The sequence below is a fragment of the Lethenteron reissneri genome, chromosome 68 (genome assembly GCF_015708825.2).
Source record: "Lethenteron reissneri isolate LAM-NWPU_2019-01 chromosome 68, ASM1570882v1, whole genome shotgun sequence".
In the NCBI taxonomy this organism is placed as follows: domain Eukaryota; kingdom Metazoa; phylum Chordata; class Hyperoartia; order Petromyzontiformes; family Petromyzontidae; genus Lethenteron; species Lethenteron reissneri.
This window is the reverse complement of record NC_083846.1, coordinates 3,688,002-3,704,883: the sequence shown is the minus strand read 5'-3', so window position 1 is coordinate 3,704,883 and position 16,882 is coordinate 3,688,002. Positions and strand designations below refer to the sequence as shown.

At 44.4% G+C, this 16,882-nt stretch overlaps 1 protein-coding gene across 2 annotated transcripts in view; it reads left to right on the top strand.

The window, feature by feature from the left end:
• The first annotated feature begins 5,271 nt into the window (after positions 1–5,271).
• Positions 5,272–16,882, top strand: part of LOC133360369 (centrosomal protein of 290 kDa-like) — a 101,301-nt gene continuing 89,690 nt past the window's right edge. The window contains exons 1-5 of one of the 2 annotated variants that reach the window (XM_061579054.1): positions 5,272–5,440; positions 9,100–9,225; positions 11,100–11,177; positions 11,882–11,951; positions 13,269–13,312. In XM_061579054.1, the coding sequence (XP_061435038.1) occupies positions 9,124–9,225; positions 11,100–11,177; positions 11,882–11,951; positions 13,269–13,312 (294 nt within the window). In that variant the 5' untranslated portion in view covers positions 5,272–5,440; positions 9,100–9,123. The remainder of the gene's footprint in view (positions 5,441–9,099; positions 9,226–11,099; positions 11,178–11,881; positions 11,952–13,268; positions 13,313–16,882) is intronic. The other variant, XM_061579055.1, reaches the window with a different exon arrangement.

Here is a 16,882-nt window from a genome sequence, read left to right as displayed (position 1 = left end):
CCACGTTTGTTGCAGACTTTTCGAGGTTGAAATTCGGTGGGAGTGGGCCCACCCTGGTTAATACCTACTTGAGCGCGCCTGTGTGTGGTGCTGGCCATACACCCCGATCGTGTGCCGTTCCGGCCTTCATGGGTGCTGCTAGCTAACAGCGCTTGCCCCAACAGTCTGTGTAAGGCTATAGGGGGACTTTTCGATTTAAAGCTTTCGTGACTGCAGGGATTCATCTTCTTGGTTCTTTCGGTAAAGTCACGTAGAAGGGAAATAATAAAATAATACAAATAAAACATATAAAATAATTCTCACGACGTTTCGGCCACAACGCAAGCAGCCGTCTTTCCTTCTACGTGACTTTACCGAAAGAACCAAGAAGATATACGGGGGATCTTTGCCTTTGTGTCAGTGTAGCGGTTAGAACGCCGCTCACGGCCAACACCGCCAGTGACGATTATCTGAACCGGTCCTGGGCCCCCCCCCTAGGTCGACTCAGCCTCAAATGAGTACCTGGTGCGGTGTGCAATAAACATCGCCACTGGGAGAGACAAAGGCGGCCGGGCGCGGTTGCTGGCCACCCACCCCCTCGTGTGCAACGGTGCCGGCCTTCGTAGGTGCTCGCGAACAGCACTTGCCCCAATAGTCTGTTACAGGCTACACGGGGGATCTTTGTCGTTGTTATTAACTGGTAAAATAAAATCCTCCTGCGGCGGTCTGCTTCGCGATGGACTGTTGCAAAGATTCCGTGATCTTCTTGGTTCTTTCGGTGAAGTCACGTAGAATGGAAATAATAAAATAATAAAAATAAAACGTAATTAAATATTATGTTTTATTTCAATAAAAATAAAACATAATAAAAACATAATAAAATATAATGTTTTATTTTAATGAAAAGAAAACATAATAAAATATTATGTCTATATTTTTATTATTTTATTATTTTCATTCTACGTGACTTTACCAAAAGAACCAAGAAGATGAATCCCTGCAGTCACGAAAGCTTTAAATCGAAAGATTCCGTGATCGTTTATCGAAGGAGAATGTGGTGAGCCACTGGGGAAAGTTTACTCGTTTGGGAAACACATTGCAATCATGGTGCCCAGTACGGTTCTGTGGAGCAAGGCCGTAGCCATGAAGTCAACATTGGGGGGGACCAAATCTTTCAGGGTATCTGGGGGTCCCAACGCAGAATAAGTATAACCCGTAAAAACAAAGTTTTTCACTATAAATCCTTTATATGCGTGGCGGCTAGAGTCCTCTCGTCCTCTGGCTTGAGATGGCTGCCACCTATGGGTCAGATGATTGTCTGCCAGTATTAAGCAATTGGTAATTAAATATTTAATTTGTTTTCCCTAAACAGTGTAAAATTTTGGAAAACATTTTTCACGAACATGAATTGTCTCGCACAACGAGTCTGTGTGCAAAATATCAGCTCGATTGGATCACGGGAAGTGGGTTAAAAAACGACCGAAAGATTTGCACGGTCGTAAGCAAGCAAGCAAGCGCTCAAGCACGCAAGCAAGCAAGCAAGCGAACTTAATATAAAGGATTAAAAAATATCAAATTTTAAAAACTCATTTCCTGCCTAAAATATTAAAAAATTCACTAACACATGGGATGGACTTTTTTTTTATTTTTGTACAATAAAGTCTAATAGTGTATTGTAATACATTGCTCTGTTTTTACTTTTTTTACCATTTCTTCTTTCATTGTATGTAATGGCAGAGATTAGGGATTAATAAAGTACAAACATAACCACAATCACATGAACAGAAATCGATGCATTGATTTATCTGAAGACAAGTCAAGATATTGTGGCCAGGGTTTAGCAAATTTTTGTTTTTATTTACATAGCATAGCAATTATTTTAGCAATATATTGGGGAGGGGGGCATTTTGAGCATATTTTAATATTGTGGGTGGGATGTGTGTCCCCCAATTTATATTATAATTACGGCCTTGCTGTGGAGAGAGAGATAAAAAAAAACGTGGATTGGAATACGAACGGCAGATCATATTCTTAGGTTTTTTCGGTAACTTTACGTGACTTTACCGAAAAAACCTAAGAATATGAATCCTTGCAGTCACGAAAGCTTCAAATCTAGAACGGCAGATCTTCCACAGGGCCCAATTCTTGAGACGATAATGTCACCATCAACCAGACGACAGAACATCGGTCAACCGTATTGGGAAGCCAATGGGAGCTATGCACTTTTATATCAATCATCTGGAATGAACAACTCAGAATCGGAATATTTATTTAGAGTTTCAGTTCAGTTTTCAGTTTCATTTATTAGGATTTACCATGTGAGCCATTCGGCTCTTGATTTGGGTTCAAGCGCAACAAACAATAAAATTACAAGATGCACCTAAAATTCATTGTACACAAATCTAAACATCACGTACGTAGCAAACAATAAAATCCTATGGGAAAAAGCACAACCCGTTCATGCTGCGTACACAAAGTGCAAAAAAATCCATTTTGATACCAATAACAATCATAATACAATACAAATCTACACTAAATAAAAAAAATCGGGCCAAACCAAGCCCCCTCTAAAACTTACTAAAACAATGCTATGTAAACAACGTAACAGTTTTCCCAACAAATGTGATTAAAAGTTTACAATAGCGACACACACAACACACATCCTTTCTAGATTTGAAGCTTTCGTGACTGCAAGGATTCATACTCTTAGGTTTTTTCGGTAAAGTTATGTAGGTAAAAAAAATATTTAAAACAATTCACTATTTATTTTTTATTATTTTATTTCTATTATTATTTCTATTATTATTATTTTTTTTATTTTTATTGATTTTTACCTACCGAAAAAACCTAAGAGTACAACACACATCACTAAACATAGCATCCTCCGCTAGCTGCATAAGTCAATCCATAGCAGCCGGATAACAATAGCATCAATAGGAATCCGATGAGCGATGAAGATCTTTTTAAATCCTTTATATTAAGTTCACTTGCTTGCTTGCTTGCTTACGACCGTGCAAATCTTTCGGTCGTTTTTTAACCCACTTCCCGTGATCCAATCGAGCTGACATTTTGCACACAGACTCCGTTGTGCATGACAATTTATTTTCGTGAAAATTTTTTTCAAAATTTTTTTTTTATATTTAATTTAAAATACCAATGTGATAAAAATGAAACTCTTACTCAAGAAAAACAGAAATGAATAATAAAATTAAACCGATGCCACGCATATAAAGGATTTATAGTGAAAAACTTTGTTTTTACGGGTTAATTTTTTCCACAGGTGTTCAGTAAGGGGGTCACGGGGTGAGATCATTACAACAACAAACACGACAAAAACACCACAGTGGTGCAAAGGGGCCGCCCATAAATGACGTCACGCACCTAGGGGGAGAGGGGGGGGGGTCAGACATTTGTGACGATGTGTGACGAGGGGGGGGGGGTTGAGAAATGTGACGTCACATCAAAATGCGCAACTTTTAATTAATATAGACAACACGTTCTACTTAATTAAATATACTTTTTAATAAATGTTTTCTCCTACAACATCAGAGTGCAGCGCCACATTAAATACGCACTATAATGACAATAGTTTAAAGCGATTTTAAGCATCTTTAATTTTCAAAATGGAAATATGTTTTTTTTTGGGGGGGGGGGGGGCAGAGCTTTGTGACGTCACATTTGAGGGCGGGGTCTGACTTTTTGTGACGTCACGTGACGGGGGAGGGGTCAAAAATCGTCCAAAAATGTGTGACGTCATTTATGGCGCCATAGTACCGTACAATGATGCATGTTGCTGCACCGCCCTCTGCTGGCCACAAAGTTGCCTAACATTAAATTTCGATTTAAAGCTTTCGTGACTGCAGGGATTAATCTTCTTGGTTCTTTCGGTAAAGTCACGTAGAAGGGAAATAATAAAATAATAAAAATAAAACAAAATAAAATTTCGATTTAAAGCTTTCGTGACTGCAGGGATTCATCTTCTTGGTTCTTTCGGTAAAGTCACGTAGAAGGGAAATAATAAAATAATAAAAATAAAACACATTACAAGCAGACGGCTGCTTGTATTGTGGCCGAAATGTCGTGAGAATTATTTTATTATGTTTTATTTTTATTATTTTATTACTTCCCTTCTACGTGACTTTACCGAAAGAACCAAGAAGATTAATTTTACAGTCCCAGCGATGCACATCAGCGGATCATCATTTAATCGCTCCATCTCCTCCCATGGACATCCTCTAGCGCGCGGGCTGATACTCCGGGCTGAGTCTCTAATTTTATTTATCTACCTACGTGACTTTACCGAAAGAACCAAAGAGTATGGATCCTTGCAGTCACGAAAACTTCAAATCTCGATCATATCTAGATTGAGTCTCTGACATCGGGAGAAGGTTCTTCCGGAAGATGTTGTCACTCGAACGGACGGTAGAGATCTTCCGGAAGACACGGTATCAATCTTCCGGAAGATGGGTCCTGAACAGTCGGTAGATATCTTCCGGAAGACACGGTATAAATCTTCCGGAAGATGAGTCCTGAACAGTCGGTAGATATCTTCCGGAAGATATGGTATCATCTTCCGGAAGATGGGTCCTGAACAGTCGGTAGATATCTTCCGGAAGATTTGGTAGATTTAATATTCCGGAAGATGTTATCATTTGAACGGCCGGTAGACATCTTCCGGAAGACAACGGTAGAATCTTCCAGAAGACACGGTAGCAACTTACCGGTAGAGGTCACTCGAACGGCCGGTAGATATCTTCCGGAAGATTTGGTAGAATTATTCCGGAAGATGTTGCCACTCGAACGGCCGGTAGATATCTTCCGGAAGACATGCTAGATATCTTCCGGAAGACGTAACTCGAACGGTTGGTAGATATCTTCCGGAAGACGTTACCACTCGAACGGTTGGTAGATATCTTCCGGAAGACGTCACTTGAACGGTTGGTAGATATCTTCCGGAAGATGTTACCACTCGAACGGCCGGTAGATATCTTCCGGAAGATGTTACCACTCGAACGGCCGGTAGATATCTTCCGGAAGATGTTGCCAGTCGAACGGCCGGTAGATATCTTCCGGAAGATGTTACCACTCGAACGGTTGGTAGATATCTTCCGGAAGACATGTTAGAAATCTTCCGGAAGATGTCACTCGAACGGCCGGTAGATATCTTCCGGAAGACATGCTAGATATCTTCCGGAAGACGTCACTTGAACAGTTGGTAGAAGTCTTCCGGAAGATGTTGCCACTCGAACGGCCGGTAGATATCTTCCGGAAGATGTTGCCACTCGAACGGCCGGTAGATATCTTCCGGAAGATGTTGCCACTCGAACGGCCGGTAGATATCTTCCGGAAGATGTTGCCACTCGAACGGCCGGTAGATATCTTCCGGAAGATCCACAGTATCAGAAGCAGCGTCGAAACGAGGGCGGCTATGTCAGAGTAAATTGCTTTAATCTCCGGACAGGTGACTATCGTTTTTTTATTTCTAAACAATGTTGGGCAACGCTAACGTTATTTCATACATTAGAATTGTCAAAGTTACAACGTATTGTATATTTTTTAAGGCTTATCGCAATGCACCTCGCTAGAATAGCGCCCTAGGCCTCGGGTTGCTAAGCAACCCGTTAAAACGGCGCTTAAAGATCTTATTTACGTTTACACTTAAAGTACACCTCGATTTAAAGCTTTCGTGACTGCAAGGATTAATATTAATGGTTCTTTCGGTAAAGTCACGTAGAAGGGAAATAATAAAATAATAAAAATAATATAGATATATTATTTTATTATGTTTTATTTTATTATTTTATTATTTCCCTTCTACGTGACTTTACCGAAAGAAACAAGAAGATAAAGTAAACCTTTCACGTATATATATATTCTTTGCAACGCTTTGTTTTAATGTAGCCGCGCTAGTTTGAAGCCGAGTTAACGACCGGTTCGCACCTGTGGATCATTTAAGGCTGAGTCGACTTAGCCGAAGGCTTCAGTGGATAATCGTTTAAGGCTGAGTCGACCTAGGGGAGTCCCAACAGCGCCAGTAAATTATTCTGCAGACATCAAATCACCCTCGACGAACAAAACGGCTCTCAGACACCCGAAGTACTCATCTTCTTGTTTCTTTCGGTAAAGTCACGTAGAAGGGAAATAATAAAATAATAAAAATAAAACATAACATTTCGATTTAAAGCTTCTTTCGTGACTGCAGGGATTCATCTTCTTGTTTCTTTCGGTAAAGTCACGTAGAAGGGAAATAATAAAATAATAAAATAAAACATTATAACATTTCGATTTAAAGCTTCTTTCGTGACTGCAGGGATTCATCTTCTTGTTTCTTTCGGTAAAGTCACGTAGAAGGGAAATAATAAAATAATAAAATAAAACATAACATTTCGATTTAAAGCTTCTTTCGTGACTGCAGGGATTCATCTTCTTGTTTCTTTCGGTAAAGTCACGTAGAAGGGAAATAATAAAATAATAAAAATAAAACATAACATTTCGATTTAAAGCTTTCGTGACTGCAGGGATTCATCTTCTTGGTTCTTTCGGTAAAGTCACGTTGAAGGGAAATAATAAAATAATAAAAATAAAACATAATAAAATTATAAAAATAAAACATAATAACATTTCGATTTAAAGCTTTCGTGACTGCAGGGATTCATCTTCTTGGTTCTTTCGGTAAAGTCACGTAGAAGGGAAGTAATAAAATAATAAAAATAATATATATATTATATTATTATATTATTTTATATTATTATATTATTTTATTATGTTTTATTTTTATTATTTTATTACTTCCCTTCTACGTGACTTTACCGAAAGAACCAAGAAGAAAAATAAAACAATTCAATAATTCTCACGACGTTTCGGCCACAACGCAAGCAGCCGTCCTCAGGTGAAGAACAGGTCTGTCGAGAAGACAGACCTACAGTCACGAAAGCTTTACATCGAAATTGAACCCGAAGTACTGTCATGCAGTTTAACACGCAGGAGGTTTTCGCGACCAATATTCATGATAGAGGTTTTGTTGGGGTTAGATCGCGTTAATGTATAAATGTTGTGTCGTTAAAACCCGCCTCCACCCAACACAGCCCAACTAGTGAGGGTTGTCACGTAAACAGAACGTGGCCAATTCGTCACTAGTACAGCATTAGTGTGTAGTGTAGTGTATAGTAGTGTATAGTGTAGTGTATAGTAGTGTATAGTGTAGTGTATAAGTATAGTGTAGTGTATAGTAGTGTATAGTGTAGTGTATAGAGTAGTGTATAGTGTAGTGTACAGTGTATAGTAGTGTATAGTGTAGTGTACAGTGTATAGTAGTGTATAGTGTAGTGTATAGCGTAGTATACTAGTACAGCCACACCGGTTGTGTGTTAGAGAGCCAAGCCACAACATTTACAATCTGAGTTCGACGTTTCGCCAGTAATTACAACCAGCTTCATCAGGCGACAGCCAGATTTCTGTAAATGTTGTGGCTTGGCTCTCCAACACACAACCGGTGTGGCTGTACTAGTACACTACACTATACACTACACTATACACTACACTATACACTACACACTACACTATACACTACACTATACACTACTATACACTACACTACGCTATACACTACACTACACTTATACACTATACACTACTATACACTACACTATACACTACACTATACACTACTATACACTACACACTACACTACACACTAGTGCTGTACTAGTGACGAATTGGCCACGTTCTGTTTACGTTGCAACCCTTACTAGTTGTCTGTGTTGGGGGGTGGCGGGTTTTAACGACACATTTATATATTTACGCGATCTAACCCAAAACAACTCGTGGATACTATAATGCACATTGAGTGTCATGTTTAAGGTGAATGCAGTGTTATTAACGTTCCTCATTCGTGGGATAAGTCGGTGGGTTGACACGGGCACCAAATGGAATGCACCAACATCACGTATGTACTGTATGTTGAACTTCTTTCACACCGTACGCAACCAACCGTGCTAATCGTAAGTGCGGATGGAAGGAAAACAAACCAAACACAACAAGAAGCAGTTCTAAAGAAATGAGTTTTCAATTGAGACGATTTAATAAGTATAACCCGTAAAAACAAAGTTTTTCACTATAAATCCTTTATATGCGTGGCGGCGAGAGTCCTCGTCCTCTGGCTTGAGATGGCTGCCACCTATGGGTCAGATGATTGTCTGCCACCATTAACCAATTGGTAATTAAATATTTAATTTGTTTTCCCTAAACAGTGTAACATTTTTGCATTTTTTTTTTTGCACGAACATTAATTGTCTCGCACAACGAGTCTGTGTGCGAAATGTCAGCTCGATTGGATCACGGGAAGTGGGTTAAAAAACGACTGAAAGATTTGCACGGTCGTAAGCAAGCAAGCACGCAAGCAAGCAAGCGAACTTAATATAAAGGATTTAAAAATGCATAGCTCCAGTGGCTTCCTAATATCGGAAGGAAGAGAGCGTTCCAGACGGCCGCAGAAGCGCATCTGAAAGCGCCGTGCGATGCGATGATCCACCGACTTTGTTCGATGTCTCGGCCAAAAGCCGCTGCCGCTGCGGTGATGACCGGAGTTCACTCAGATGCTTCATGCTCCTTGACGAGAAACAGATACACTCTAGATCAGGGGTCGGGAACCTTTTTGACTGGGAGAGCCATAAAAGCCAAATATTTCTAAATATATTGCATTGAGAGCCATATAGTATTTTTAACGTATAGTAAATTAAATGTCTTACTTTTAATGCAACTTCTGGTGCTGCGTGGTTTTGCTGATGGCCTTGTAGTCTGGTTCGTACGTGGTGAGGTTGAGCTTCGTGCAGCCGTTGAGGCCCCGTGACCCGTCAAATTTATCTTCAAAAGTAATTTTTGTTTACTTTAAAATGACACGGTATTATTAAGCAATATCACAAGTATTTTAAAATCAGTTCCAAACTGATTTTTATTTTCTTCAACTCAAAATTATCTGGGAGCCATATGCCGTCACCAGAAGAGCCATATATGGCTCGTGAGCCATAGGTTCCCGACCGCTGCTCTAGATACTAAATCTTGCAAAAGGATTGATCGGTGCGCTCCACCACCCGGGGCCTCAATGTTGCGTGCGCTGGTCAGTCTGTGAACAGGAAAGCTTTGGAAATGGCACCGAACGTGGCGTGGGAGATCCTGCTCAAGTGTGACTCCAACACCTTGGAGAGAGAGGTGGACGTCGCGTACCAGATCGAAGACATTATTTCGAAGGTCAGAATATTTATTCGCACTGCAGGAGGAATGCGATGAGCTATAAAGCAATGTTTTCATGTCCAGTAGGGGCGCTGGGTAAGAACGTTACAACAACAAGCAATACAAAAACATTATACTGGTAGGAACCAACTGGTTCCACCAGCCCACAGGGGATTATTGTGTCCGTCCGTCCGTCGTGCATCAAAAAATGGGAGGGGTGGGGCTGGGTGGAGAGGGGAGGGTGGGGAGGGGCTGGGTGGGGAGGCGAGGGTGGGGAGCGGCTGGGTGGGGAGGGTGGGGGGTAGGATGGGTGGGGCTGGGTGGGGTGGGGCTGGTCATCCCGTGGTGCCCTTATAAAACTCAACGTTTAACCCACTCACGTCGGCTTTGACCGAGCAACCCAACGTTCCTACCAGCTCCCTCCGTAGGAACGTGTTACAGCACAATGCATTTATTATCAGAGTATGTTTTTTGTTTGCATTCTGACCACAAGCATTGTGGTTAATGCAGACATGATTCCTTGTAAAAGGTTTCAGTTTGGTGTTTTAACATCTTAACACCTGTTTTGTTGCCAGAAAAAAGGGGAAAACCCTATTATAATGATACAGGGACTTCTCTACTTACGAACGAGTTATGTTCCAAAGGTCTGTTAATAACTCGATTTATTCTTAAGTCTAACTTTTCTCCTGTCGATTCCAAACATGTTGTTCGGCATGTACACTAAACATGTGCAGGGGGAAGTGTGTTTTGCCGTTTGTTGCATTTGGTTCGCGGTTCAAGCCCAGAGACCACCCTTGTCAATTTTGCATGTGCATTATCCGGCCAGGTGGCTCAGCTGCAGATAGAGCGAGCGGCTCGCAATTCAAAGGTTTGCAGGTTCAAAATCCTGGTTAGGGGTGTTGACTCAGACCTTCATCATCCCCTCCAGGGTCGATAAAATACGTGTTGTTAGGTTTTTTCGGTAAAGTCACGTAGGTAAAAAATTTAAATTAATAAAAGTAAAATAAAAATAAAACTAAAATCACGAAATTTTGGAGGCAACACAAGCTTCCGTCTTCAGGTGGAACCGTCACAGCACGATAGCTGTATCAGCTGTATCAGCTATCGTGCTGTGACGGTTCCACCTGAAGACGGAAGCTTGTGTTGCATCCGAAACGTCGTGATTTTTATTTTACTTTTATTAATTTAAATTTTTTACCTACGTGACTTTACCGAAAAAAACTAACAATATGAATCCTTGCAGTCACGAAAGCTTCAAATCTAGATAAATACGTGTTTAAGTTGAACCTCTTTCGCACGTTACGTAGCCAACCGTGGCTAATCGGACTTGTGGGAGTAGAACAACAAACGCGTGATACACTTGGTGGAGAGGAATTGGCCAAACATCGCAATTCAGGACTTTCCGCAGTAGGGTTTCCCAGATAAATTAAACAGAGTAACGTTTTGCGACGGGGGAAGTCAAGGGTGCTTGTCCTATAGAAGGAGAATCGTCTGCGCCATAGGAATGTGGAATCTCCACGACCGACGTCAGGGCTGCAAACAGGAGATGAGCACTGCCTCATTGCTCGTCACTTTTGACTTCGTTATTCCAGAGAGGGTAGGCCATGCCCGTCAGCATCACGGTTCCTATTTGCCAAATTTGATTTAAAAATGTACCCGCAAATTGCCTAGCTGGGACAGCCAAGTCACAGCATTGCCCACCCTACCGGCAGACTAATGGCCACTCGTAGGCCGGTGCTGCGTTCCGCTCACTCCACACAGGGAGAGCTGCCACTGGTAGGGTTCCCCTACTGCAGAGCGCTGTGGAGTATACTGCATGGGGAGCACGGTGCTGTTATTATTATTAAGCAATGATGGTGATGTATTTGGAACGCTTTGTATTGCCTTGACAGGTGGAGGTGAAGAGTTTAAAAGATGAAACGTCGGACAAGCTCATCCATCTGTTTTCCCTCACGCAGTCGCTCATGCAGGTGAAGAGCGCGTGCATGCCATGTGCTCCACCTTCACCATCGCTAGCAGCGGTCACGTGGCCTGAATCGCGTATCATCTGAATCGCGTGCCATCTCAATTTCGTTTAATCTTAATCGCGTGTAATCTGAATCACTTGTAAACTGAATCGCTGGTAATCTGAATCTCATGTAATCTTAATCACGTGTAATCTGAATCTCATGTAATCTGAATCGCTGGTAATTTGAATCTCATGTAATCTGAATCGCTGGTAATTTGAATCTCATGTAATCTGAATCGCGTGTAATCTGAATCGCTGGTAATTTGAATCTCATGTAATCTGAATCACGTGTAATCTGAATCACGTGTAATCTGAATCGCTGGTAATTTGAATCGCTGGTAATTTGAATCTCACGTAATCTGAATCGCGTGTAATCTGAATCGCTGGTAATTTGAATCTCATGTAATTAATAATCAGCGTTCCGATTCACGCAATAATATGTAATGTGAATCGCGTGTAATCAGTAATCTGTAATCGGAATCACGTATTAATATGTAATCCAAATCGCATGTAATCTGATTCGCATGTAATTAATTATCAGCATTCCGATTCACACAATAATATGTAATCTGAATCGCGTGTAATCAGTAATCTGCAATCCGAATCACACATTCATACGTAATCCGAATTGCGTGTAATCCATGTCATGTGCAATCTTTGCCCCAGCTGAAATCGCAGGAGGCTGCGTTTGCCATGGAGGAGGTTGAGAGGGCGGGAACCGAACAAGCCAAAGTCGGTACACAACGCACGGCACACCAGGGGAGGAATGCCCACCCCGATTTTTCGAGAATCGTCGACGCATTCGCTCGCGACGATAACTCGGCACAGTGACGGTAGCTGAACGCGGAAACTATTTTTACTTTTTGCTATTTTTTATTTTGACCAGGTAAGGCCCATTTGCGACCTGGCCGCAAATTATAGCTCAGTGAAGTGGCTTATCGCGTGGAAATTTGCAGCGGCCAAATACACTTAATGCGTGACTTTGATTCAAAATATTGAGGCAAAAACTGGAAGACCCGGAGAAAAATCCACGCAACCACGGGTGGAGAGGGAGACAAGCAAACTCCAAATATGCAGCAGCAGGCGTCAGGGTCGGGATCAAACCCACGACCTCCTGTATACCAGGCGAGGTGGTTAACATCTCCTAGCCACCGTGATGATGATGATGAGAGAGAGACACGCAAACTCCAAATATACAGCAGCAGGGTCAGGGTCGGGATCAAACCCACGACCTCCTGTATACCAGGCGAGGTGGTTAACATCTCCCAGCCACCGTGGCTCCCCAAAAAACACAACAAACGCAACACGCTGACGGAAACTCAACCGCATTCGTTAGTGGCTGTTAAACCGATTGGCATGCGCCAAAGTTCAAACCGCACGGCGTGTTCCAAGAACGTGATTGGTCAACGTGGGCGGCCTTAATAAGACACCTATGGCTGGACTGATCAGTCACTGCGTGGGACATTCCGATTCAAAATGCAAAGATTCCACGTGTATTATACACACACTGTTTGGGGCAAGTGCTGTTAGTGAACGCCTATGAAGGCCAGCACGGCACACGAGGGAGTGGGTCGGCCAACACTACGCCCAGCCGCTCTTGTCTCCCTAGCGGCGATGTTGACACACCGCATTAGGTACTCATTTGAGGCTGAATCGATCTAGAGGAGGTCCATGACCGGTTCAGATAATCATCACTGGTGTTGGCCGTGAGCGGGAACCGAACTCGGGTTGCCGGGTTCATCGCACGGCGCGCTAACCATTGCACTAGAGCTCCCCACACACAAAGACAAAGATACTACCGTATCCCCTGGACAGACTCTAGCGGCAAGTGACTTTAGTGAGCACCTATGATGACCGAAATGGCACACTAGGGAGTGGATAGCCCCACACACACAAATACACATACATACAACACCCAAGTGTTTTAGGAGCTGTCGCTTAGTTTTACTCTGTGTCCTAGATGCGCACTCTACTCGAATCAGTCTCGAAGAGATGCCACGTGATGACGTCTCCACCTCTCGACGCGCGGTCTCCCTCCCCCTCTCTCCCTTAGAGCGGCAGTACAAGGCGAAGATCGACAAGCTGCAGAATGAGCTGGTACGCGCGTGCTCTGCACCCATGTTGTTTGCAATCGTCGCAAGCAGACACCCATCAGGGATAAGGGGAGACAACCCTCCAACCGATTGAACAACACGTTAACGCAAACATCTACACCGCAGGTTCTTTTGGACCATTTGACATGGATTTAAAGCTTTCGTGACTGCAGGGATTCATCTTCTTGGTTCTTTCGGTAAAGTCACGTAGAAGGGAAATAATAAAATAATAAAAACAAAACATAATAAAATACAATTCTCACGACCTTTCGGCTGCTTGCGTTGTGGCCGAAACGTCGTGAGAATAATTTTATGATGTTTAATTTTTATTATTTTATCATTTCCCTTCTACGTGACTTTACCGAAAGAACCAAGAAGACTTTTGACATGGGTTACGACTTTGAAGCGTCCTGGTCAGGATGAGCCTCCTGCGATAAGGACACAAATTCAAGTCCAGGTTGGGCTTTGGGTTGACTCAGCCCTCCATCGCTGCGAGGTCTTTAAAATGAATACAGCTTTGTGGCGAGGCCAAACCGTGGTTTATCCTGTGGATAAACTCATCCCCCGCCATTGCAGTGGGAGAATTTCTACCACCGCCTGATCAGTGGTTACCCTATGGATGGACCCGTCACCGTCATAGTAATGTAGAATTTTCACCACTGCCTCATCAGTGGTTACCCTATGGATAGACCCGTCCTCGTCATAGTAATGGAGAGTTTCCACCACTGCCTCATCAGTGGTTACCTTATGGATAGACCCGGCCTCGTCATAGTAATGTAGAATTTCCACCACCGCCTCATCAGTGGTTACCCTATGGATAGACCCGCCCCCGTCATAGTAATGTAGAATTTCCACCACTGCCTCATCAGTGGTTACCTTATGGATGGACCCGCCCCCGTCATTGTAATGTAGAATTTCCACCACTGCCTCATCAGTAGTTACCTTATGGATGGACCCGCCCCCGTCATAGTAATGGAGAATTTCCACCACTGCCTCATCAGTGGTTACCTTATGGATAGACCCGGCCTCGTCATACTAATGTAGAATTTCCACCACTGCCTCATCAGTGGTTACCCTATGGATGGACCCGCCCCCGTCATAGTAATGTAGAATTTCCTCCACTGCCTCATCAGTAGTTACCCTATGGATGGACCCGTCACCGTCATAGTAATGTAGAATTTCCACCACTGCCTCATCAGTAGTTACCCTATGGATGGACCCGCCCCCGTCATAGTAATGGAGAATTTCCACCACTGCCTCATCAGTGGTTACCTTATGGATAGACCCGGCCTCGTCATAGTAATGGAGAATTTCCACCACTGCCTCATCAGTGGTTACCTTATGGATGGACCTGCCCCCGTCATAGTAATGTAGAATTTACACCACTGCCTTATCAGTGGTTACCCTATGGATGGACCCATCACCGTCATAGTAATGTAGAATTTCTACCACTGCCTCATCAGTGGTTACCCTATGGATAGACCCGGCCTCGTCATAGTAATGGAGAATTTCCACCACTGCCTCATCAGTGGTTACCTTATGGATAGACCCGCCCCCGTCATACTAATGAAGTATGGGAATTGACGGCAGGAACTTCTTGACGGGTAACACACTTTTATTAAATCCTTTAGGTATCACAATACAACGTGTGGTCTCTCTTCTTCCTCCGACACACTCCACTAATCTCGTGTAAGCTCTAGGCCTCTGGCTACACCCGATACACTTGACTCGTGTAGACCCTATGCCTCTGGCTACACACAATATACTCGACTCGTGTAAGCCCTATGCCTCTGGCTACACAATACACTCGACTCGTGTAAGCCCTATGCCCTGGCTACACATAGTACATTCGGCTCGTGTAGACCTATGGCTACACCCACTACACTCGCCTCTGGGTTACACAGAGTCCCGGTCCCCTTAGGACAGCGGGGCTAGGTACCGCAGGGCTCTAGGTCTTCATCCCCGTCTTCCTTCTTCGCTGGTTACACACTGCCCTTACGCCTGTGTGCATCCCCTTTTATAGCCCCTGCTCACGAGGGACGGAGCTGATGCGGCGTCGACGTGAGCGTCGTTCCTCAATGACCCAATCACGACGCACTCTCTCTACGATCCGCTTCCCCCAGCGCGTGTTAACATTACTCCACCAATCACACTGCGCTGCCACCTGATCACTCCCTCTCAGCGCGTCACCGCCCACAGCCAATCGGTACCCCGTAACCCACGACCCCGCGCTGACCCCTGATCCTCCACCGTCAGCGCGCGTCACCACCTACACAGCCAATCATCACGCACTGTGCATACGATCCTTAATCCCAGCGCGTATCACCTCTACATCACCCCCTCCCACATAGCTTGCAGCCGGCCCGGCTGTTAACCTACAACACAACATAACGCAACGCAGTAATAAAGAACTCCACATCCCAGTGTGCCCCGTAACACAACAACAACAACATAACACAACCTTAAATATGAAGCAATATACAGCCCGACGAACAACACAATAAAAGCGAACACCGTAAAACGAACGCGCCAAGTGTCACTGTGACCCACGCAGTGCCGAGGCGCTCCGGCTGCCTCGACTCCGCACGTGGTAGGTTACACAAAGTAGCGCGACCTAGCGCGAGTCCGTCTGGCCGGTCCGTCGTATGGAACGGGACGTTGGCGACCGTCCGGTGTCTCCGGCAGCTCTAGACGGCACGGGTCGGGCCTGGAAGGACCGGCCCCGCCGTGAAGATCCGGCCGCCGGTGGTCGGCAGCAGTCAGTTCCGAGACACCTGGGAGCGGATCAGGCGGAGACATGTGAGGAGCAGGCAAGGACAATTCCCCCTCAGGGTCGTCGGTCACGTCACATGCTCGGCCCTCACGACACAAGGGGAGGCCATACGGAGGCGAGAACGGTTTCAGTCGGGAGGGGTGGACGTACCAACGGCGTTTCCCCCATTTTATCTGAACGCACTGGGGGCGTGCCACCCGCACGACCTCCACGGGTCCCCGCCACGGCTTCAACAATTTAGGCGACGTGGCCAAAGGTGCCCGAGGGCAATGCAGCCAGGCCTTGTCACCTGGTTCCCAATTGTGCACGGACACCTTCCGTGCCCGCAACCGCTCGTTCGCAATTTGGCGAGCCCGCGAATTAAGCCGTGCGGCCTCCCTTGCCTCTGTCAGTTTATGAATATTAAATTTAATATGCTCTGCCAATTTAGAATTAGTTCGTGGTGCGGGCAGACCCAGCTGCGTTTCCATGGGCGGGTCGGCTTCCCGACCGTACATTAGAAAAAACGGGGAAAACCCCGTAGCTGCATGGGGGGCCATTCTATACGCGGCAAGGACCCCAGGGACCTGCAGGTCCCAATCAACATGCGACTCACACACCTGCTGGCACAGCATAGAGGTCAATGTCCTGTTAAGCCTCTCCACCATCCCGTCCGTCTGCGGGTGGTACGGGGAGGTACGCACCTTTTTGGTACCCAACAGGTCGCACACCTCCTGCAGTAATTTACTCGAAAAATTTTTCCCTTGGTCAGTCAGCAAGCGTTCGGGAGCCCCCTTGTCCAGGACGTAGCCCTGGACAAAG